The 26,540-nt window shown below is 39.1% G+C and overlaps 1 protein-coding gene across 9 annotated transcripts in view; it reads right to left on the bottom strand.

Moving 5' to 3' along the window:
* Positions 1 to 26,540, bottom strand: part of LOC137281639 (leucine-rich repeat and calponin homology domain-containing protein 1-like) — a 93,167-nt gene that overhangs the window by 22,252 nt on the left and 44,375 nt on the right. For 6 of the 9 annotated variants that reach the window (XM_067813008.1, XM_067813004.1, XM_067813005.1 and 3 more), the window contains exons 2-12: positions 24,061 to 24,205; positions 22,268 to 22,397; positions 21,960 to 22,065; positions 21,460 to 21,596; positions 20,789 to 20,919; positions 20,291 to 20,423; positions 18,182 to 18,448; positions 12,991 to 13,328; positions 4,840 to 4,947; positions 2,445 to 2,597; positions 1,897 to 2,212 (exon numbers count right to left, since the gene is read on the bottom strand). In XM_067813008.1, the coding sequence (XP_067669109.1) occupies positions 1,897 to 2,212; positions 2,445 to 2,597; positions 4,840 to 4,947; positions 12,991 to 13,328; positions 18,182 to 18,448; positions 20,291 to 20,423; positions 20,789 to 20,919; positions 21,460 to 21,596; positions 21,960 to 22,065; positions 22,268 to 22,397; positions 24,061 to 24,205 (1,964 nt within the window). The remainder of the gene's footprint in view (positions 1 to 1,896; positions 2,213 to 2,444; positions 2,598 to 4,839; positions 4,948 to 12,990; positions 13,329 to 18,181; positions 18,449 to 20,290; positions 20,424 to 20,788; positions 20,920 to 21,459; positions 21,597 to 21,959; positions 22,066 to 22,267; positions 22,398 to 24,060; positions 24,206 to 26,540) is intronic. The other 3 variants (XM_067813010.1, XM_067813011.1, XM_067813012.1) reach the window with 3 other exon arrangements.

Genomic DNA, 26,540 nt, shown 5'->3' with positions numbered 1-26,540 from the left:
CTTCTCCTGGAAAAATATTTTTCATGTCAAAATAAAACATAGCCACCATCAAAGGTATACACCCATTTCATCACTGGGTTGCGGTCTCAGATTTCCAACCCCATTACTAGTAATTACTCACATGAAATATACTTTATTTAACATTTTAAGTGCAACTCATGGTATATCACATCGGTCTTCGCCTCCTTTCCTCTGCAAGCTTCTGGTTCAGCGGAGTGAAGGAACAGGAGGGTATATACTTCTGGATTTACCTCCCCTGCGTCATGCACCCAGAATTTCTTGTACATGTAGAATAAATGTTACGAAAATGCTAACAATAACGATGACAAATAAGGAAAATAAACTCCAACAGGGTCATTGTAATATTAGGCCATATGGTACATCTAATTAATTTCTGCATATTCTTGCTCCTGCACTCCACTGAATTGAGGTTCTTAAAATATTGAATTAATCATTAACTATGGGGTGGGAAATATGAGAGCACATCCAAGTGAGGAAATGGCAGTGTAACTTTGATGGTGGCCATGAAAAATATTTTTCAAACCGAAGCAAGGGAAGTATGTTGCCAACATTTGCTCGCTTCGCTTGCAATCTGTGAAGAGTGGTCAGTTTCTTTCTGCTGTGCAACCCCATTTGCACTTCAGTTTGTCTGTGATCTGACAGGCGAAACCGCCTACATTAACAGAAACAAGGTAACACTGGATTACATTCATTATAAATAGTTGAATCACATCTTTCCTTAATGATGTTTACAAATATTTACAAGAAGTCTGTTTGCAGCACTCATGAAACTAGCTTCTGTTTTAGCTGATTTGGTAGATAGTCTTTTTCAATATTTCATTCTGAAACTCATGCCTTTCCTTCACTTGGCCAAAAATCACTACTGGAAAAAGAATGAACTGATACTTTGTGACCCATTATTGTTAAAACACACAGCCAGCATCTTGTCCAAACACTGTTTATGGTATAAAATCATTATAGACTAGCTCCCTGGTTGTTGTACAGATGGAGTTTGTTGTTCAAGCCTCCGTCATTAGGTATTATGTGCACTAATGTGATTGTTCTCACAATGAACACAAATCAGGCTACGGTAAGGGAGACTACTCTCACTGCCCTGTATACATAGTTATTTTCAGGGTGCTTCACTAGATTTACAGCCTGATGTCAAAGTAATGTTTAAAGATAGTAGCTACAAGAATGTATGCATTATAGTTAGTGTGTAATTTCTTGGTATTCAAACATTTTGGAACATTACATCATATTATATGTTTTAATGTAAAATATTTTCTACTCCTATCAGTTTCCATTTAAACTGATTTCCACACAGCTGGAACTCAAGCATTACTCTACCATGGCTTCAATAAATACTGGATTGTGATTGCTTAATTATAGTCATTCAGAGGTATATAGGTGTTATTAACCTCATACCGTAAATGATGGACATCATACTGAAATGACTGTCAACCCACTTGTTGATTCACTGTATTTATACATGTGTAGTGTATATCTCAAAACTTAATTTTTTTATCCAAAGTTGAATATTTTAATCGTTCTTATATACTGAAGAAAAAGAACAAGGTTTCACATGAAAGCAGAAGTGTTCCTTGGTTTTTTCCCTGGTTTCTTCACAAGCTAAGCACTACAAAGCTGGTGAAGATATCAGGCCCATGTTCACAAGCTAAGCACTACAAAGCTGGTGAAGATACCTGGAAAAAACCAAAGGAACACTTAAGCTTTCATGTGATCCCTCATTTTTTTTCCTTCAATACATTTTCTAAGATTTACTACTGTGCAGTTATTATTCGTTAGCTGTTCATGGACTGTTGATTGTTTAATTCCCTTCATGTAAGGATGTAAGGAATAAACCTCGAGTACAGACTTTCTCCAACAACTTACAGACGTGTTGTGATTCCTCTTAGCGGTACCCTGTAACCTTGACCCTGCTGTCGTCCCTCCAACACGCGTAGTTCCGCGACCGGGAGTTGGACTGGCAACGCCCGTTCTGTCACCTGCTTTGGCACGTCGTACAACAGGGCTCTGGTGGGGAGTCGATTTGTCGGAAGATTCCCTCACTCTGGCGATAGAAGGGATGCCTGAGACAGGTCCCGTGGAGGGGCTCGAGGGGATGGAATTCTGGGAGCCTGAAGGGCTAGGGTTGGGAGATGGGATTGGCGTTGAGGAGCTGGAGTTGTTGACGTTTTCATCTACACCACTGTAAAGGAATATTGTTGAATTCATTCACAGAACTGGGCCTAGATTTTTTTTAAGCTCTCACAAGATAATGTTAATGTATGGCACTTATGACAATCTTAGTGCCGAGATTAGAGACTATTAACATTAAAAAATTAATGCTGTTTTTCATTTGAGAAAACATGAAAGTCCCAGCCCCAAAGATTGTGATCCTGTGAAGACAAGGTTGTCCCTGCTTGAATACCCTCACTCACTTGCGGTTGATGTAGTTGAGGTTGTCAACGTGTGAGTTCTGGTTACCCTGGAGACGTCGGGCAGCAGTGTCTGATGTTGTACGACGATACTGTGTGTTGTTATGCACTTTCCTGTCCTCCTTAAAGCTGGACGATGAACTTAGAGGCTGTTTCCTGCAATACATGAATGCCACAAATGTACAAACTAGAACTCATCGATACAAATATTGAAGAATCCACATGACCATTCAAACTTTTCTCAAAGGGAAAATATGACTCAATATATTAACACACTTTGTAGTTTGGTTTTTTTATATAAATATAAGTACTTTCACAAAGCATGGGAATTTTAAACAAGAATGTAAATGGTAAAGTTCAAGACAGAAAGAGACTGGATCAGTCTTCGATAGATTTTACTTTTACACTAAACATACTGGTACAAAATGGACATAAAAGTTTAAAAAGCCTTGTTACTTTGACTAAATGTCTTCAAAATACCTGGAGAGTTATAGACAATAGAAGTAGAGAGAAATATATGTACAACAGAATATAATTACTCATAAATAGTGATATTTAAATGAATGACAGAATGATATGAGGAAGATATATTATAAGCATGCGAAGTGATGATGACTGTGCTTTTTTTTTTTAGTAGTGTTCAGGAAATTTGTCAACTGCAAACAGTCATTAACTGATCGAAATTAAAACTAAAACTTACGATATCAATAGCAATATATATCATAATTTCTCAGATGAACCATCGTCATCTCATGGGAATTTAAATTCAGAAAAATATTTTCATTTGAATAAACTTGCAGTACGCTGGAAAATACTTAATTTTTTAGGACCAATGTGCAAACTAAGCCTAGTAATGTACAAATGAAATGAGTGTGTATTTTACTGAAAGAAGCACCTGTCCGTGCCTGAATGAGAGGGACACAGGTGGAATAGGACGTGTGTTGAATGCCACCATTTTGACAGTGGACTACGAGTGGAGGGCGAATCATAGTATCAAAGGGTGTGATGACGGAATGAGAAGACAGACATCTACATCCTGTTACAGTTCAACATAACTTGGATGTTCATAAAGAGATGTACCAACAAGCATGCAAGATGACCTATAGATTTCATGCAATATACTTTTTATAATTCTTGATTTATTATTTTAATGATTACATAATATACATAATAATTGATAAAGAAAAGCCTTCATTCCTGCAAAAAAATGGTAATGATTTCCAACCACCTACACACATTGAAAGTATCTGAAAACAAAGCAATGGCCCCACTCTTTCACAAGTTGCTGATCAATCACAATGTGTCAAGGTATGATTTATTAAGCTACAAAGCAGGACATTGTCTGGAACATTGGTGGGCTCTATATGGCAAAACAGTATTACAAGTTTCGGAATATATTTGCACAAAGCATAAATAATTATTACAGTTTACAGCAAGGTAAGCCTTAATAAAATCTTAATGATTCATGAAAAGCAGACAGCTTAGCATAATGTCTTCTATTTTGCACACACAAATTTTGTTCCCAGAAGCAGGTTCACGCTGAACCCAAGATGAATCTAGACTACTTCAATACCCGCTAGACATTCATAACTGCTACATGCTCCTTTACCTGAGGCAGTCACCATTCAGGGAAAGGGGTAAATGTTTTACTCAAGACAATACATTTCCATTACGCTTAATTTCCCCTTTTCTAGACTGGGCAAGACTGGATGTAAACCAGAAGTATGAAAATACATCTATCATGATCTGATCCTTTCCAAACATACATGCTAGTTTTTCTTCCTTTTTTTTAAAGAAAATGATTGGTCATTATAATTCATCACAGCCAATACAGTAAAATGCTTGTCCCAAAACAAACAAAAAAGAGTGAGTAAGTATAGTTTTACATTGCTCGCAGCAAATATTCCAGCAATAACACAGCAAAGGACACTGAAATGGTTTTCACACATTGTACCCATGTGGGGAATCGAACTCGGGTCTTCAGCTCCACGAGCGAACGCTTTAGCCAGTAGGCTACCTCATTCTCCCAACAGAAAAGAGAGACAGAGAAAATAAACATCGTTTTCTTTTGTAGGTTTCTACCCAAAACATTGTCAAGTTCTGAAATCTAATGACTTCAGGTACAAGTCGTTTAGTAGATCATGATTTATGTAAAACTTCAAATATAGGTCAGTCTGACAGAACCATATAAAAGACAAGGATATTATAACATCTATATGAAAAATACACAAGCATCTTTGTTTGGAAAAGTACCAACACAGCTAAAACAAAATGGGAACAATATGAAAATATACAATGTTAAGATGACAAGAGCATGATTATTACAACAAAAGCACACACATATACAAATCTGGAAAGCATGCTACACTAGGCTGGCAGGTGACATGTTACCACTGACCTATAACCATAGTCTGAGATGTAGAAGCTATGGTCGTTATAGTCATAGTGACCGTAATCATACGTTCTACCATAGTAGTCTTCATGCAACGTGGCTGGGTAGCCCAAGCTGAAATAAAAAGGTCCATGCAGTCTCAGGATGAACACTTGTAACAGGCTGTAATGCTGGATGGGCAAGAAAGTCAGAAGGTGTTAGAGATAGAGTGTTACACTGAAGCAAGAGGAAAAAGGTTGGCTGGTTGGTTAGTTGTTAAACACTACACTCAGCAATATTACAGCTACATGGTAGCGGTCTGTGAATAACTGAGTCGGGACCAGACAATCCAGTGATCAACATAATGAGCGTTATTTTACGCAAATGGTACATGATGACATGTGAACTAAGTCAGCCTGACCACCTGATCCTGTCAGCTGCTTCTTACAACATGCATGGGTTGCTGAAGATCACTATCACATCTTAATGGATTGGTGTGATGACAGACAATTCCCCCAGAGACAGAACGTTACAGTAAAGCAACAGTGAAAGGAATCAGGTGCTACAAGTATATTACATCCAAGTTCCATTTCCCCAAAGAGTTCTCAGCTATAAGGCCATCTTAACCCAATACATTAACACTAACAGTGTTAAACACCAGGATATTTTTAAAAAAATGGCTCCCCAGTCCTGTTTGACACTGCCCACTTAAATGCTATGTTAAAAAGCAGTTGTTTGGAAAACATCATGTCTACCATGATGCCGAGTTCTATAACTTAAAAACAGTTAACCAACTTGTGGATCTCCACAATGGACAAGTGCTCTGCATCATAAGTCAAAGAATCCAATTCTTTTAATCTCTACAATCTATCTCCAACACCTGAAGCTGGGGTGGTCTGCTGTGTGACTAGATACTACTACAACTAGTGGTTGGTTGCTTTAATGAGGATTGTAAACCTACATTTCTTGCCACATAATATAATACATGAATTGTGATCATGTGTAACAACATACAGTGGTTTCTTAAACAAGATAGGATCTCTGAAAATTCAGAACATATTTCCTAGGTTTAATTCTCAGATTCTGCACAAACTAACAACAGTTTTACTGTAAAAATGCAGATGATCTCATCTCTCTCACACACCACCAAAACAAGAAAAGATCAAACATCACTTTCTGAACTTAACTAGTGCGATCTTGCAAACATGCGTATTTCACGGAAAAGCGCATACTGCAAAAAAAAATTTTAAAAATGTCCACCTAAAATACATAACTCCACAAACATATCTCAACCCTTGCATAAACAGCTTCAAGACAGATAGCACAATCTCCTTAGCATTTGAGCAACTCACCTATCATAAATTTGCAGAGAAACATCACGATAACTCCGAATCAAGCCTATCTATCCATTCAGGAAAAACCTGCACATATATCCGCTCAAGCAATACCTGTGATAAACTACGCCGTTAGTTTCTGCATATTTCAATGTGATTGGTCCTAGCTTCCGCCCTGGGATAACTTGATGCCACATCCCTACATAACAAACACCTGCCCAAATAACTGGTCCAAGAAAATGAGATCCAGTTCCATGCTAAAAATACAACCTACTTTTTACCAATTCCTTTCTGTCAGTGTCATAACAAAACGGATTCAAACATCATAACTGCACCACAAAGAACACTGCCCATAAAGAAGCTATGCATTACTTTAACAGGTGCTTGTTAACTTGAAAGACAGGAAGGCTGCGCTATCCATCCCCTCCTTGTTTTAGATACAGCCTAGTGCATGAGTCATGCATCTAAACACAGCTCCCCCTCCTCAACAACAACAACAACGTTGCTGCTGTTGCTACTGTTGCTGCTGCTGTAAATAGGCCATGTCACTTTCACCTCTCAGCGGGCAGGCTACTGGAGATTGCTTAGAAGTTACATAATTCTTTGTTGGTGGTTCAGAATTTGAAACAACTGTGAAAACACAAGCAAATGCAGTGGAACTCTACTGGTTTTCTACTTAAATATGTGGTTATTCTGTTACTGTCTCACTGCACTGACAATTAGTGATTTTCAGCATTGAACTTTTATTCAGACATAAAATCAGTCACATAGAATGTTAATACCTTCGTCAGAAGATACCTTTGCCCCAGAAATCTGCATATTTGAAAGCCGTCTTGCTCAATGCTATGAGTCATCATCTCCTAAAGTTCTCCTTAACTTTCAGCTGTCTTGAAGGTTTTTATTCATAATGATTAAATAAGCATGTCATGGCAACATGGAGGTGTGGCAGAGCTATTTAAATAACATAAACTGAACTAGTGAATATTATTGTTGAAGCTTCTTCTTTCATATGTTGTCCAAAATATGGGTAATGTGTAAAGTGCAGACTGGCATGGTTGCTGGGGTGGGGAAATGCTCAGAGTTGGGGAAACAGCCAAGTATGCTGATGTGTTTTCTGTTTGTAAATGGCACATATTATGGTAAAAAGCACAAGGTGGGTGAGGTGGGTGTGACAGCCAACTATTATGGTTTGTGGTCAGTTTGTAAATGGCACAGTGAAAGGAGTGAGTGAGTGAGTGAGTGAGTGAGTGAGTGAGTGAGTGAGTTTAGTTTTACGCCGTGCTCACCAATATTAGAGCCATATGGCGGCGGTCTGTAAATAATCGAGTCTGGACCAGACAATCCAGTGATCAACAACATGAGCATTGATCTGCGCAATTGGGAATGACAAATACAGGCAGTGAGTTGCAAGCCTTAATCATCATTGCATATTAACCTTTTAACAGAGGCAGTCGGTCGTTAACCTTAATCATCATCGAATATCAAGCTTTAAACCCACTAATGCTAAAATTCCTGTAAACACCTGTCCCTGCATCCATATATTAATAATTATTTTTAAAAAAATATAGATACCACTTTATCACTTTCTTATCAAACATAAAACCACGCTACTTTTGTTTGTTTTAGCATCTAAGAGTCCATTCTTTATCAGCAAGATACCAAACACAACCAGGTGAAATAGTTTCTCCTGCTTGTTGATCTCAGTGAAAGCTTAATATAGCTTGGGTGGTGCCAAGATTGTCAAATTAAATGCACATGAGGGAAAGTTATCTAAGGGTTTGGTAAAAACCTCCACTCACCGTGCTGTGTTCAGTGAATGAGTGAGCTGAACTGAGCTGAGCTGATCTTTATGTCACTTGAGCAATATTCCGGGTGGGAGAAACCACATATGGGTTTCACACTGTGTACACATGTGGGGAATCAAACCTACGCCTTTAACATGCTGAGCGAACACTTGAACCACTAGGCTATCCCACCACCCTTAGTGATCAGTAATAACCGATCTGCAGGTTGCAGGTAATAACCGATCTGGCATCTACACTGTGTTACATTTTATTACCTATTTGGACATAACTAAAATTAATCATAAGGTAACATATAAAAACAATTATATAGTTACTATGTACATAAAATAATCTAAAAGTATTTTTTAGGATCTCCACTGGAAACTAAATAATCTGAGTGAATGAGTTTTAAATGGCTTTTAGCACTATTCCAGCAATATCACAGCTCCTTTTCATTCATGTACGTAAAACGCTAAAGTTCCCTTGTGACCTTGAGATGAAGGTCAAGGTCACCAAACCTTTCTTTTACTGTGATAACCCTAGATACCAAATATGAAAGAATCTAACAAATGGTTCTTAAGATATTCCAATCCGTACATATGGATGGACGGACGGACGGAGCCTAATATTATATCCCTTGTTTTGCGCTAAACATGCGGCAGGGGATAATTACATATATTCAGAGACTAAGCATGAGTCTACCACAAACTGACTTCCAGCTAATATAGACTACAGTTATTTCTGGCAGTGTCATACGAGTGCTCCTCTCCACAGATGTATTCCTCATCGCTTCCCACCATACCTGACTCACACAAAAGATGTATACTTAGCTACCCCTGTCATGAAGCTTGGTATGTGGGACAGTGATTATACCCAATAACCTTTCAGATAAGTCACAACTGATGAGTCCAACTTACATAACGATTTATGTCATTTGTATTGTATGTGATGGAGTGAGTGAGTCATGCTGCTTTCATGGCAGGGGGCTCCAGAAACAGGCTTAACACATTGCCCCTATGTGTGGAATCGATTCTGAGTGATGAATGAGTGAATTTAGTAATTTATGCCACACTCAGCAATATTCCAGCTATGCAAATACTTGAATCTGGACCAGACAATCTAGTGATCAACAGCATGAGCATCTATCTGTGCAATATTGGGAACCACTGACCTAAGTCAACCAAGTCAGTGAACTTGACCTCCTGTTAGTCATCTCTTATGACAAGCATAGTCGCCTTTGTGGCAAGCATGGGTTGCTGAAGGCCTATTCAATCATAGATATCACAGGTCTTTGGGCGTGATGAAAGAATGCTTTTTAACCACTAGGCTACTCCACATACATATGTAAGTTGGCATCACATGTTGTGGTTCTATGGCTGATAAGTGTAGAAGACCTAGTTAATTCCTTACTTTTGTTGCTGTACATGTTACTTTGTTTGAATTAGATTATATTTTGTATATTTGTAAGTGTTGTTTATCACTTGCCTACATCATCCAAATCTAAAGAGAAAGAAATCCAACCTTCTTCATGAAAACCCCAACAGGAACCCTTTGTCTCTTTAATTCATGCATACATCTTCAGTGGTTTATCAAACTCAGGAAAGTACAGTTACCATGAGCCACACATAAAATGGGAATATTAGAAACGCATTTCTAAAAATATTAATGGGCAACGATAATCTAAATCTGAATAGGGCTGCTCCAACCTTACCACAAGGGGAATACATTTCGTATCTGACATGAAGGTGCAAGATGAGATGATACACATAATTTATTGACCCATGAAGATCACGGTTAGAACTGGTCTTCAGTAACCCATGCTTATCATAAGAGGCTAATGGGATCGGGTGATCAGACTCGCTCGCTTGCTGCAAGTGGCTTCTTATGATGAACAGGTTGTTGCAATTTGTGACTGAAATGATTAGGTCATCGTGACCTGACATCATCTTCATCCTATCTATCACTGGTTTGTTTGGTCCAGACTTGACTATTTTACAGACTTCATGATGTAGACAGACTATTGCTCCAGAAATGAGAGCGAGCGAGTTTAGCTTTCTGCTGCTTCTAGCAATATTTCAGCAATATTTCAGCAATATTATGGCAGGGGGACACCAGAAATGGGCTTCACACTTTGTACCTATGTGGGAAATCAAACCCAAGAGTTTGGCGCGACACGTGGACGCTTTCACCACTATACTACCCCAAGGCCCAGCTGACATCAGAGTCAACATTCCTCCCTACACACAATCCACCCTCAGCTATGTCAGTCAGTAGGAGCAGGCTGAGTTCCAGCACATGGTGCCACACTTGGCCATCTGTGTGAGGTACTCATACCTCTGCCCTTTATCACACAGGAAGGAGATAAGGTCAGGGCATTGTTTAAGACAGGGTCAAATATTTTCCTCACATGTTGTAGAGATTCTCTACTACCTGTCACCGAGTGAGTGAGTGAGTGAGTGAGTGAGTGAGTGTGTTTACCCCACTATCATCAATATTGCACCAATTGAAACAAAATTCACATGTTGTAAACAGGTTTGGAATCAAACTTGTTCTTTCAGTAAAATTTGCAGAAAATCCACTGAGCAGTGCCTCTTAAATGATATAGTGACCTGTTAGTTTACATCTTCTCTGAAGCTGAATGAGTTCGACTATTGATTTGTGTACTAGTGATTACAAACCTGACTCTGAGGATGTGGGTTCGAATCCTAGATGGGACTCAACCAAACAGAAGTACTAGAATGTGTACTTAACTCAGACATGTAATCCCAAATTGACGTGTTACATTAATTATTATAATGTATGCTTAAATGAGGTCCATATCAAAATTATTGATCATTTGCATTAAACAGCATACTCATGTTAACATTTTCTGTAATTTTCTGAATCCCCTGCTACATTTAGCGTCATTGTTCCATGAAAGAGCCTTTAAGTCCTGTGATGTCAACAATGAGAATACTTCAAAACACATGTCCTGATAAGTGAAATGTCTTCAGCTTCAGTGTAAATACTTCTGTAACTGGATGAGAGAATATTCTTGGCACACCAGTGAAATTCACACGTAACACCATTGCAAACATAATCTCAAGAAAGTGATAGTGAAAGAGCCAGATGTAACTATTTTGCCTCAACCTAAGCAAAGCACTACAAGATGTCTACATATCTGTGATAGCAGAAGCAACAAGGCATTGCCTGGTACAGCTGAGATCCAGAGGACCACTGATCAGGCCATATTGAAAGCAAACTGCACTGACAACAACCTGTAAACCCTCCACCGATATGAACTCTCCTCTTACGACCTGCTGCCCTTTCACCAAAACAATGACTCATCCAGTGCTCAAAATGTTTGTCTGGTATACAGAATCTCAAAGGTGCAGTTACGGCATGTAATTTGATGAAAAGAAAAGTATAATTTATTAAAATATGCAGACTAAAATACTGGGTGGACAATAAACTTATTGTTATCAAAAACAATTCCTTCTGACTAGGAATGTATTTTCATCTAAATTATTAAACCCCCAGCGTGATCCCGAGGTGATTCTGGATATCAGACTGGCACTAACCACTGACTTTCTACCATAGTATACCTGGCAATGTTATCAACTGTACTCCGTCGTGACGTCACTCTAGCCCTGATGAGAAACATGGCAACTTGAGTGAAACGGAGAAGCGACAGAGAGACAGACCATCATGCAACTGTCAGCTCAGTGAAGGTTAATGTGCTTCATACAATTCTGTTAACCCCTTGAGTGTTTGGGTATTTCAAAACAGCTATTACCTTGCAACAGTGTAACGACCACTAATATCAGTAAGTACTACATTCACCACATGAAACACTCAAGGGGCAGCAGCAGATGTTTGATCAAATTTCATTCAGTTTCAAGCGTGCTATGTTAGTGGGTTAATTGGTGTATTACTGTTAATATAAGGAAGGTTCACAGAAAATAATATCAAACAACAAACGAGATTCACATCAGCTGTTTCAGTTCCGTACTAATTCATGGTAATGACTGTCAGTGTCCCTACCAGGTCAGAGGGTGGGCATGTGTTATTGTATACGTAACACTCAACATTTGATTACACAAGGAGAACACAAACACAAATAAAAAAGTATGATCAAGTATAAATTAAGCATCGTGTATTATGAATGGTGGTGAATAGTAATTACTGAGTATTGTCCAAATCAAGTAATAATTATAATATGGCCACAAATATAGTGCTGAATTCTACGTCACAGGGACTTGCTCAAAGCACATACAACATGAAGGACATCATTACCCCAGACAACCGTCTCGGGCACCTGGGATAACAATCATACTACCCATCTCGCTGGGTACCTATTTTCGGCTGGGTGAACAAACTTACTTGCCTAAAGTGAGATGTCATGCATTCTCTCCTACCTGGGTGAAGAAACTTACTTGCCTAAGGTGAGGCCACAGGTGTACTCTCCTACCTGGGTGAACAAACTCACCTGCCTAAGATGAGGCCACAGGTGTACTCTCCTACCTGGGTGAACAAACTCACCTGCCTAAAAAGAGGCCACATGTGTACTCTCCTACCTGGGTGGGACACTGACAGTTTCAGAAGTGGCAAACGATGGAAATCATCAAGACTTTCATCTGCGCATTATGCAGCAGTCAAACCTTGGCTCTAACAATAGTCAAGGTATCCTCAGATGTCACATGGAAAACAAACCTAAGCTACTGGTATAACCAGACGCCATGACAGCATCATTCGTGGAGAAGAAGAGGGAATCGGAGTCAGATGTTAAGTTCTTTCTCTAATAGTTTTCCACATGGCCTATCAAAATGTATATACTGTCCGAACTATTGGGAGATCTTAACACAGAGTTTGATGCTGTCATAACCTCTGTACATGGAATTACAGGATCTTAAGATAATGTACATCCTTGAGTAAATCCCAAGTCTCGTACATTATCATGCACTGTCAAATGGTAGTATACCATCGCCTCCAGGCCTGAAATCTTTGATGCATAAGAACATGCATAGGCTCCACTAATTTCTCCCAAAAGCAAACAATAAAAGCTTGCAGTCAATACATACTTGCTCTCTCCTTTGACTCTTCGAACACCTTCTGGCTTTCGCTGTTCTGCTTGCCGACTTTCCTCCCTCCTTTGTTGCTCTTCTCTCAATCGAGCCTCCTCCTTCAGCCTCTCTTCTTCCTGTCTGAGAGCTTCCTCCTGGGCACGTGCTTCTTCCGCAAGACGTGCTTCTTCTCGCTGTCGTTCTATCAATGCCCTCTGTTCCTCTTGTACTTTGATTGCAGCCCGTCTTCGTTCCTCTTTCTCATCATTCTTCACCTCTTCTTCCTCCTGTTGGCGCCGAATTTGTTCGGCTACTTTTTTCCGCCGTTCATAATCTGCTTTCTGTCTGATCAGCTCCTGAAAGCAGAAATCAGGTTTGTGTTAATTTGAGACAATAATCTGGATTGGAATTCATTTAGTCTATCATAAAATCATTTTTCAAAAATTCACTAATATCACAGAATCCTTTATAAGTATACTTATATAAAAAATAATTTCTCAGACTTATGTCATCATATACTATCCAGAAGAGTATCTAACGTCAAGATTGGTTGGTTGGATTTGTTAAACGCTGCACTCGGCAATATTCCAGCTACGTGGCGGCAGTCTGTAAGTAATACAGTCTGGATCAGACAGTCCAGTATTCATCATCTTGAGCATCAATCTACTCAACTGGGATATAATGACATGTCAATAAAGTCAGCGAGCCTGACCACATTATCACGTTTGTCGCCTCTTACGACAAGCATGTTTTGTTCAGGACCAAGTCTAACCCAGATCTTCACAGGTATCTAATGTCAAAAAGCTACCAATAACAAAGTATAATTTAATAAGGATATAACCTAGTGATCTTCCTGTACTCATTTTTACAATCACTGTTTTGGTCATGCCTTGTCAGTGAAGCTTGAAGCTGAAGCCTTGCTGATGCCGTGCTTTAAGCCAAATACAAACACCTGAGACCATACCTCCAGTGATTTCAAAAACAATACTGCTTAACTGCACATAGAAATTTTCAAACTAGGAACTAACACAGTGATTATGTACCACATATTTAGGTCAAATAAAATGGATTCCAAACCTGACGTCTGGCTTATCTGGCCAAGGTAATGAGAGAGTGATTGAGTGAGCTTTTAGCAATATTCCATCAATATCACAGCGGCAGATTCCCAATACGGACTTCACATACTGCACCTATATGGGAATCGAACTTGGGTCTTCTGCGATATGGGTGAACACTTTAACCATTAGGCTATGTCACTGCCCCCCTGAATACAGTAAAAAGCCACATGTTTTTGAACTTATCAAATAGTATCATGTATGCCACACTAGACAGTTTTACTGTTCAACAACCATGAAGCGAGAACACTACATTTTCCTACATGTGATCTGCGTTCATGGCTAACCATGCTCCCATGATCCAAAATACCACCTAGTTTGCAACAAAAAGTACAGTCAAAAACGAAAGACCATAGAGGCTTAAAACTCTCGGTTGGAACTAATTATGTCAATCGCAATAATTTGAATAATTTAGTCACAGACTATGTTAGGCATGGCAGACATCTAAATATTTATGAAAGAATTACGAATTAAATTCCATTTTATCAACATCATTTAATGTCAGCAAGATATCTGAAAAAACTAACAACACTATTCATTCTTTCAAGAAACATTTTTCTAAATGTCACTTACGGAAGTTTCACAAAGTTTGATTAAACAGCATAGGAAAAAAGCAGTGCAAATGTACTAAATGTAGCGTACTAAGTTACAACTAATATTCAAAGCCTATCACAATATCACTTGAAGCATTCAAAGCGCTAAAATGGCTACCTTCTAGAAGCAAGAAATATAAAGCAGAAAAAAAATCCAAAAATTCTTGATTGCTGTCAAACATCACATGAACACAATTCAAGGTGAACTTTATTGTTAGTTGTCATTACAAAACAACAGCTGTAGGTGAAGTGCAATTTTCATAATTCGTTGTCTGCACAGTATGCAACAAAAACCACCATTAGGTTTGTAGTCAGTACATTCAACATTGTTTGATTTTGCATTGTTAGTGTGGTTGGAGTCTGGAGTTAGTCACACATCTAGTTACCTACAACAGTGGATCAGGACATTCAACCCTCAACACATGGGGTCATGCGGACATTCAAGTCAGAGATGACGATATTCCTTTCCCTAACAGACAGGTCACACAGAGGTGATGATATTCCTTTCCCTAACAGGCAGGTCACATAGTTGAGGTGATATTCCTTATCCCTACCAGACTGGTCACACAGAGGTGATGATATTCCTTATACCTAACAGGCCGGTCACACAGACGAGATGATATTCCTTATCCCTAACAGATTGGTCACACAGAGGTGATGATATTCCTTATACCTACCAGACTGGTCACACAGAGGTGATGATATTCCTTATCCCTAACAGATTGGTCACACAGAGGTGATGATATTCCTTATACCTAACAGGCCGGTCACACAGACGAGATGATATTCCTTATCCCTAACAGATTGGTCACACAGACGAGATGATATTCCTTATCCCTACCAGACTGGTCACACAGAGGTGATGATATTCCTTATACCTAACAGGCCGGTCACACAGACGAGATGATATTCCTTATCCCTAACAGATTGGTCACACAGAGGTGATGATATTCCTTATACCTAACAGGCCGGTCACACAGACGAGATGATATTCCTTATCCCTAACAGACTGGTCACACAGAGGTGATGATATTCCTTATACCTAACAGGCCGGTCACACAGACGAGATGATATTCCTTATCCCTAACAGATTGGTCACACAGAGGTGATGATATTCCTTATACCTAACAGGCCGGTCACACAGACGAGATGATATTCCTTATCCCTAACAGATTGGTCACACAGAGGTGATGATATTCCTTATACCTAACAGGCCGGTCACACAGACGAGATGATATTCCTTATCCCTAACAGATTGGTCACACAGAGGTGATGATATTCCTTATACCTAACAGGCCGGTCACACAGACGAGATGATATTCCTTATCCCTAACAGATTGGTCACACAGAGGTGATGATATTCCTTATACCTAACAGGCCGGTCACACAGACGAGATGATATTCCTTATCCCTAACAGACTGGTCACACAGAGGTGATGATATTCCTTATCCCTAACAGGCCGGTCACACAGACGAGATGATATTCCTTATCCCTAACAGATTGGTCACACAGAGGTGATGATATTCCTTATACCTAACAGGCCGGTCACACAGACGAGATGATATTCCTTATCCCTAACAGATTGGTCACACAGAGGTGATGCTATCCCTATCCATACAAACCTAAAGTGTGCTTCTCCCTATATTTTAGGTCATCTCTTGCTTTCCCAGAATAACCACATTTGAGGTTTTTGTTTTGTTATTGAGACTTCTTCCCAGGTTTTACTTTTTGTAATTACCTTTTCCTAACTCTATATGAACATCAACATTCAAATGATATGAGAGTGTTTGAAATCAATTGAAAAAATATCGTTCAAGATTATGTTCAAAGTGCAAATGTTTTCCCAAGCAAGATAGGAACTTCAACTCTCAAATTTGCAGCCAAATGCTCTACCACACAGCCATCGGGCCGACAAAGGAAGTAGGGTTGAATTATCTGTATATCTGTTACTGTCATTAAATTGATTTTACTTAGCGCTTCAGTTATTGTTATGTACCTTTATTAAATGATCATCTACAGTGTAATTATCCATCATTGACGGTATATATGTTAGAGAAAACACTTCTCCTCAATTTTGTTAGGCATATATATTAGACAAACCACTTCTTGGTCTTGGTGGATAATGTAAAACCGTCAGGGTTGGGAATTTCCCTCCTCTCAGGTTTTACATTGTCTACCCAAACCGAGAAGTGTTTTCTCCTACATAAACAGACTGGCCCCGTCTTTTTCCATGAATATTCATATATTCAAATTCCACTCTCAACTTTACCAAATATGACATACATTTTTATCATTAGCTTCCCCCAAAACAACCCTGACCAGAGACGTATGGGAAACAAACAAGGTACGTCAACTATAGGTCATTTGCATGTGCACGTGAAAGCTGTTCTGGTGCTTGTGAAGGTGCACAATCTCGTGCAGTGAGTGAATGAGTTTAGTCATAGCAATATTCCAGCAATTTAACAGCGGGAACACCTGAAATGGGTTTCACACAATGTGCCAATATGGGGAATTGAACCAGGGTCTTCAGCGAGGCAGGCAAATGTCTTAACCACTGACTAAACCCCATGGTCAATCCATGTCAAGCAGTGTGATAACATGTGCACCACTGGTATTTGATATGCTGACTTAAACCCTTGGACCCATACCTAAGCTGTTATAAGCCCTGGTTTAGAAACAGATTTTAAGCCCCTTTGATATCTGTTGGGATGTGCAACTTTGTCTTCAACATTTCAAACATTTTTTTTGAGAAAAAAATAATTATCAGCATAATTGAACTTTTAGGGTGCACTAAACCTCTGAATTTTACAGGTAAAACCTGCATAAACTAATAAACGAAAACAGTAAACACCTTTGAGTCAAACTGCTTCATACTGAAGTGAAGAAACGTACTTGCTTTGGTGAAAAGTAATCAAGCTGTGGGAGGTACAGACTGTATACATGATGGTAATAGTAATAACTGAGACAAAACGATACAATCCTGAAAACTTATTTTCAAATATTTTACTTCAATAAAAAATAAGCTCCTTTTGAAAATTTGAAACTAATTATTGCAGTAAATTAATGGATGACAAACTACAATTGAGATTAAATTGTTCAACATCATACTAAGTATACTAGGGCCCTGTTCCACAGGACGATGTTAACGGTGCAGACATCGTACACCAACCTTGAAGTACGAGAGTCAGGATCACACTAAGATCACAGTAAGATCACTGTAGATCAGAGCCCATGACACTAAGTCTATATGCAGTGCTGTGATTGTGATATTAGGTGAATCAGAACAAGCTTGAGTAAACTGCTATATATAAACCGATGCTGTAGATACAGTAGATTGAATGATCTTTAAGTCATTATGTTAAGCGTGGTGCAATTAGCCAGGAGGCTGAGAGACAGTCAGGGGAGAGAGTAAAGGAGCCGAGTTAGGAGGTAAGCCAGTCAGTCCAATCCATCTTGACACATCTATCTTTCCAACTAAATTCATAACTAAGGGAACTAACCCTGGTAAACTCATCTTCCAGGGCCGTCGACGAAAGGGGCGGGGGAACCGGAAGGGTCATGCTCTGACTGTCAGAGTCGGAGCCTGGCGAGAGGTGGGGTGGGGGTGGGGGGAGGTCGTGGGCCTCCATGTGTTCTACGGTTGGTTTACGATAAGCTTCCTGGGTGAATCTTCTCTGGAGGTCCATTTCTCGTCCATGCCTCTGTTCTTTGACCGCCTCCCCGGCCTTAAGGGCAAGAGAATTGGCATCCTCGATGTCTATTGGAACCTGTACAGAGGCGCAGGGAGAAACCAACATGCTCACATTAAACAAAATGGTCAAAGACAAACGGAAGCAACTACAGCAAAAAGACCATCGAAAGTTCCAGCTTTGTATTCCTTCAAGAACACTCCTGCATAAGCTCTGTCGAACATTTAACTACAAAATACGTCTCAATGTCATAAAGGTTTTCCAAACGTAACAATCTCAGACTGGTGATGTATAGATTATTGTCAACTCCTTCAAACGTTTTGAATGACTTGCAGAAAGTGAACGTAACATAAATTTCAACCAATCAGCCTTGACTACTGCTGAAAAAGGCGGATGTCAGAAACCAACAGGTTACTGTAACACTTTCATCTCTCCTTGCCGTCCTAGAAAGATACAAATGCTGGTAGTTTCTCAGGGAACATTAACAAAGAACAGTGCTTAGGAGCATACTACAATAATATATCATGCATCTATACAAAGTCACCTACTCACTAAAGTAGAATATTTACAATGAGAGGCTTAGATTTACCAAAGGCATCTTCCACACAAACTTTAAACATAAATGTTTGACATATTGAAATTAAATACAATTGGAAAAGTTTCTTAAATTTACTTCATTTAAAAAATACTTTCAGCATCAAAGCAAATGAAAATGAACTTAAATTTCCATTAATTTCAGCATTTGGGGAAATGTAAAATAGAAACAATTTTAAAAAGTTAGTTAGACAAAATTAAGAGTTAACAGTCTGTGCCTGGAGTCTGGCCTTAAATCAACTTAAGCAATATTTTCTGTTGGGCAAATTGACTTTGTCAGTAGGCAGGCTACCTGTCCTCGTAAACTTTACACAGTTTTCAAAATACAAATATGTGATTAAATTGTAAGATTTGCTGAGTTTGGCACAGACTTAGAGGAGGAATTCAGCAAAATGATGTGTGCAAGTATGAACATGTATTGTTAGGAACATTCATGGGTTAGTGCTATTAATACCACAAAGACAATGGAAGATGCATTTGGTTACCGCAAACAAATTCAAATCAAATAAATATACAACACTATAACTTATGTCAAGATTTATTAACTCAACAAATATCAAAATGTAATTCAGACTGTAATATCTTACACAACACTCGAATTGGGGTGAAGCAGTGAAATCAGGTAAGATAATTTTAATATCACACCCATAAATATTGGAAGCAAAAACTTGTAATGCAAACGTAATGTAAGGGAGGCAACTCAAATTTCCTGATTGACAAAATCCTACAGGATGTTCGTATCGTGTCTAAGTGTATAATACTTATTATCAAACTCATATTTCCCAAAGAGTGAGGGACAGAGTAACATGCCGGCATCATGAAGTAGGGACGGTTATTTACAGGACATATAGATGATTATACAGCCATGTAGAGAGCTGGTTGGCGATGCGCCTATCTTATCTTCATGCCTCTAAAATAGTCATAGACCAGAGTGAAAGAAGAGATCTGAAGAATATTTGGCTATTTCCAGCAGGTCTAGCAAAGGATTACAGGGAAGAAGAAACTATGCAATCGTTGCCTGAAGTGGGATACCATTCTTAATCGTGAAATAAATGCCTAGTATACATTACTTACTACGTAGCTAACAAAGAAAAACCTTGTCACAAATGATGGGCATGTTTAAACAAATTTGGAAATTTACTGACTTTCTTGAATCTTTGTTAACAACAAAAACATCTAAAAGCGGTTCATAGGACACATGCAAAGGTAAATATCCAAACAGTGTAGAAGTGAGAAAAGAAAGCATCCTTTCTCACGACTCCACTGGGCAACAATGTGAGCCAATCAGCTGACCATGATGCCATATGGGGCAATCACATGACCTACCTCCGAGGGTGACCACCCACACTTTTCCAGACTATCAGTGGTGCTGTAGCCTGAGTCGGCGCTGAGGACAGTGTGCCGTTTCCACCGGGACTCGGGACTTTCCAACAACATATTGCGGAGTTCGTCGGATGTTCTGGAGTTGATTAAGTCACTTTCAAGTTATACAGAAACAGTGATATGAACCAGAACCCAAATATCCAATACAGGCAATATATCGGATCTATTGTTATCACTTGCTTGAACCTACACTGAAACATCACTATCACCGTAATAAAGGAATTGTTCATCCATGTATTGTTATCCTTCCTTACTGCTCCAAATTAAAAATGATAGATTACCCCTTTAACCCTTCAGCTTCTTTCCAAAGTATCTGGAACCGATAAAATACTCCTTTGTTGTATTATGTAGTTGTAATCAACTTTAAGATTGACACAATGAAATATATGATATAGTCAACTTAAGATCCCAAATTTTGTGATGCTAACGGGCAACACTTACTGTTGAGGTGGTAATGACTTCCTGGCAAGTTTCTTCATGTCCATGTCATTAAGGATTCCTCGTTTCCGGTCCTCCTTAATTGCTTCAATTTGTAAAAACTTCATTATGTGCTGCCGTCCTCTCGTACAGATCTGGAGGATACGGTCATACATACACATCAGATACAAGTCATATCACCAACATAACTCAAACAACGTTATCGCAACAGTGAGCAGGGTTGATAGCACGCAGTGAAACACAAACAGAAGTTCATGTACATTGTATAGCTTTACAAAGTCTCCAAGGTTGCAGTGAACTACAGATCTTAAACACAGACTGGCTGGGTGGAGCCAGCACCTTACACCACTGCCCCCCAATGACTATATTCCTTGTACATCCTACAACTATGAAGTGAGTGAGTTAGTTTTTCGCCGCACTCAGCAATATTCCAGCTATATGGCAGCCGCCTGTAAATAATCAAGTCTGGACCAGACAATCCAGTGAGCGACACCATGAGCATCGATCTGCAGAATTGGGAACCGATGATATATGTCAACCAAGTCAGCGAGCCTGACCAGCTGATCCTGTTAGATGAATCTTACGCCAAGCATAGTCGCCTTTTATGGCAAGCATGGATTGCTAAAGACCTTTTCTACCCCGGACTACTATATCCACAAGGTGCCAATACTTACATGTGCGGGAGGTAGCGACAAGGGATTGTGGTCCAGGACCATTTCTTCTAAGGATTCTATTTTCCGAAAGACTGTGGGAATCTTGTCTATTCTGTTACTCGAAAAGTCTAACTTCCTGAGGTTTAATTTACAAATTTCTGAAAGGTATAGAACAGACATGTGAATTTATTTTAGCACTTCATAACCCTAATAATTACTCATTCTGTTTTCTTAGAATGAGAAAGTGTATGCGAGAAAAACGTTATTTAATATCCAAATCTATGAAACAATACTTTTTACTTTTAAATATTCGAACATATTTTAGATAACACAGATCAATTATATGAAACTAACATGACATTTTCATTCACAAAGAATTTCACTGTAAGAAGGACACAATTCACTAAATATTAGCAGCTGATGATCGATCAGTTGAAAACATACTCAAAGACATAAGAAGAAACCACTGTATCACAGATCACAGTGAAAGATATCATGTTCATGAATGTACTGCAGCTCACCTGCAGGCAGCTCTACGAGTAAGTTTCTGCGAACATTGAGACACCTGAGAGAACCAAGGTCACCGATCTGGCCCGGGAGATGTGAGATCTCATTGCAACTAACATCCTGCAAAAAACCCATCATATCCGTTGACCAAAATATGGCTACTGGTATAATGCATGTGAAAGCTGTTAGTGGTAATGAACTGTGGACTTTATTTTCAAGTCTATTTTCCACAAAGTTATTCTCTAATAAACATGTAGGGTTTGCCGAATACTTTTTCATGCTACATCTGCTACTTCCAAACATATGCTGCTTCTTTACTTACCAAGTCCATGAGCTTCTCTAATTTTCCTATTTCTTCTGGCAATGAGACAAGTTTGTTGTTACTGGCCAGTAAAACCTCCAGGGCTTGAAGGTGACATAATGTCGGTGGCAAGACAGACAATTGGTTCCGACTAAAACAGAAAATTGATGAAAAATCTATGCATGGAAATAATAAAAGAAACCCAGTCAGCCTCAAAATATCAGACTTGTTACAATATTGAATGAAAAACATATATATGTAGTATAATTAAATAACCACATCTCATATTACTTTTGCTCTATGTTCTCACAAGATTTATCATCATATTCAACAAGATCATCTGCTAAACCTATACAGTGAGCATGTTAATCAAAAGTTCCAATGTCGGTATGTCAGAATTTGTTGTCTTCATGTAAATCGAGAGTTGCCTCCCTTGGGCCTAAATGCTCATTGATACTACTCTCCTTTCTACATACCACAGTCAACACTAATTACAACTGCATTCAACAGAACTACCAAAATATTTTGGTAAAAACAAAACCCAAAACCAACAGAAAAACCACCCAATCCTGAGAAGATCATTACTACTGACAGTTGTGCAGAAGCCTCACCAACACTGTTGAATCTGACTCTGCATTACCGACCTGATGTAGAGGCTGACATTTTATACACACTTAGATAATATATCTGATCACATCAAGCTGCACTGAACCTGTCTCACAGGTTTACATTCAGAAACTGATAATTTCTAACAACTACATCATCACTGAGTTGACTCCGCATTCCAGCTTAGCCAACAGGTGGTGTGGGGTTAACTTTGTTTTTTTTCTTCTGTAGCCTATCAGTAGTCTATCCTCTGCAAGACATGCTAGCATTTGATCTAGAACAGTCTTCTATGAATCTCCAACACACTGGGGTGCTGTATTCCTAACAACCACTCCTGAAGGTGCTGTATTCCTAACAACCACTCCTGTAGATGCGGTATTCTTAACAACCACTCCTGAAGGTGCTGTATTCCTAACCACTCCTGTGGGTGTTGTATTCCTAACAACCTCTCCTGTAGGAGCTGTATTCCAAACCACACCTGGAGATGCAGTATTCCTAACATGACACTGGAGTAGGTCCTGTACTCTTCACAGCCACTGTGGCAGGTGCTTGTCCACAGAACCTTGTATTCACTAAAAAAACTCCTCCATGTGGAAACTCAATGTCCTTGTCCTGGATTTCCCGTCTTTGATCATCAAGGGACTTTCCTTAAGAATCATAACATCCTCATGAATCAGTCACAGCTACACAAAAACATCTTACCTGTGCCATTCCTTACATTTGGATTATTCACAAAGCTATGTTAATTCCTTTGCTGATAACATCATGGCAAGTGTATGTTTGGTTACCACCATTTATCTTTTGCAAACATGGGAAGAACAAATGCATTTCTCAAACCAGTATTTAGATTCGTGACTTCCTGTCTCGGAACCTTGTATACAGAACATCATTAATTTAAGTCAGGTATATTTGGTTGGTATTTTTTAAGTGAAGGCTAATGACGACATGCCTAAACGTATTCATGACACATGATGCTTTTGTTCTGTATATTTTTTCGTGACTGAACCAAACTTTAGGACTGTCTTCGAAACAATCTGAATAGATTTCTATGGCATTGCTAAGGAAGAGGGTAAGTCAGCTACTGGGAAACTACTGCCCCTGTTTTAACATCTATGTATGACTGGTGATGTTTCCAGATCCCTGAAGAACTGAAAGATCCCAACATAAACACTGTTGCTTGTTATCAGCAAGGGGGTTAACAAGCTCACCTGAGGTTTAAATGAGTTAGTGCCTGAAGCTGCACTATAGCTTCAGGTATGACTTTGATCACATTGTGGTAGCAGTTCAGTCTTTCCATAGAATGATATTCACATACTTCTTGAGGCACATCTCCTAGACGATTCTTGGACAAATCTGAAACGAGAGGAGAGATATTAGTCAAGAGCATCGTTCATGCAATATATGCTATGAATAAATTCCAAGTTTCACACACAACTTTTGATGAGGACAATTTGATGTGTCAGACCTCTTCCAAATATACATCTGATAAATTACGAGCATCAGTTTTGTGTATCGTAGCAATATAAATAAAACCCCTTCCAAAATAAGTTTTGTACATGCAATACAAGTTTATTTTCAGAGCTACTTTTTCAGTGTTGTTGTTTCTCAGGTGTATAGGTATATTTAAGACCTTTTTCACAAACAGACCCACTATCAGAACTAAACGTTTTGCATCCACTTAAATCTAATCTGGTCATGGCTACAGACAAGTTGCCTGGCAACCATTTCTTACCACTACTTAACATGTGATTTTCCTTACCATGTGTGACTTGGACCCTCAAACCCCATTATAGGGTGGTTCACCTTTCACACTTGTATACTGAACCCTTAGACCCTCAAACTCCATTATAGGGTGGTTCACCTTTCACACTTGTATACTCTGAACCCTTAGACCCTCAAACCCTGTTATAGGGTGGTTCACCTTTCACACTTGTATACTCTGAACCCTTAGACCCTCAAACCCTGTTATAGGGTGGTTCACCTTTCACACTTGTATACTCTGAACCCTTAGACCCTCAAACCCCATTATGGGGTGGTTCACCTTTCACACTTGTATACTCTGAACCCTTAGACCCTCAAACCCCATTATAGGGTGGTTCACCTTTCACACTTGTATACTCTGAACCCTTAGACCCTCAAACCCTGTTATAGGGTGGTTCACCTTTCACACTTGTATACTCTGAACCCTTAGACCCTCAAACCCTGTTATAGGGTGGTTCACTTTTTCACACTTGTATACTCTGAACCCTTAGACCTTCAAACCCCATTATAGGGTGGCTCACCTTTCACACTTGTATACTCTGAACCCTTAGATCCTCAAACCCTGTTATAGGGTGGTTCACCTTTCACACTTGTATACTCTGAACCCTTAGACCCTCAAACTCCATTATAGGGTGGTTCACCTTTTACACTTGTATACTCTGAACCCTTAGACCCTCAAACCCTGTTATAGGGTGGTTCACCTTTCACACTTGTATACTCTGAACCATGTACAATTGAGGGGAGACTTCAAGAAATAATTTGTGTGTGTACATACGTTTGTTTGTATATGTATTGAAACGTTAACATAAATTCCATGACATGGATGGATGGAAAGTATGGAGTTCTGTTTGTTTTAAGTTTCACTCAACACTCAGCCTGTGCCTCCTGACAGGTTGATGTACCAACCACCAGCATGGCTGATTGAGCTGACAGCAACTGCCCCCTGAATTTATTACCCAGAAGTCTACAGTCGTGCTATCTTGAAACGTGATTGACCACTTGGATCTACACGAAGACAGCCTGCAAGCAAGGTTATTTATCTTGGTGGTGCCATTACCTAACGAGGGGCTATCAGTTTTTAACCACTGAGTGATATCAACTCCCAATGGGAGTTGGATACAAGATGGTTTTCACCGGCAGATATATGAAACTGATGATTGACAGCTACTGGACATGACTGGCCAGAAATAGGCAGGGGTCTTATTAACTGCAATAAACACTGATATACTGATAGTTATGGCTCATAGGGGATTAGCCCATCACAACACTCAAGGGTGGGGAAAATGTCATACTGTTATTTATTACCCATAAGGTTAGAAATAATCAAGTTAATAAAAAAAACACTTTGAGCCCAAGGACAAACATTACCACACAGGCACTAGTGTATTGCTGATGTCATTATGTTTATTAAACACATTATTTTATCAACAACTATTTCACTGATGCATCATAATTCATGAATTCATGACAGGTGCTTTCTCCGAAACATATACAAATGAAGAGGTAAGTGCAATGATCCAAACAAACACCCTTTATTCCAACTCAATATGAAATGTTTTACATCAAGCAAACACTGTTGTCACGTAACTGAGCTTATCGTACTGACTACGGTAATTCACGATAATTTCTGACCTCACCAATACAAGAATTTAGAACTACTCTCCCTGTCCAAAACAACGCATACAAAATTCCTCAAAATTACTTTAGGAAATATAAAACAGTGACATATGGGTGTTATGTAATGTTCTGCATTACTTCAGAACAAAGCGTGGATGTCGGAAGTTCATCTTGTTTGCTGCCAGGTTACAGTAATTGAGAAATAATACGGACCACGTGGAGTTTCAACTCTTAATATCCCGCTAATGTGGAATTTATTATTGTTTAATGTCAACCTCTCACTCTGCTCCACCTGGTCTAGATAGGCTCA

Source organism: Haliotis asinina, chromosome 4 (assembly GCF_037392515.1).
Source record: "Haliotis asinina isolate JCU_RB_2024 chromosome 4, JCU_Hal_asi_v2, whole genome shotgun sequence".
Classification (NCBI taxonomy): Eukaryota; Metazoa; Mollusca; class Gastropoda; order Lepetellida; family Haliotidae; genus Haliotis; species Haliotis asinina.
Note: the sequence above shows the minus strand (reverse complement) of the source record. Positions and strands in the feature narration are given on the sequence as shown.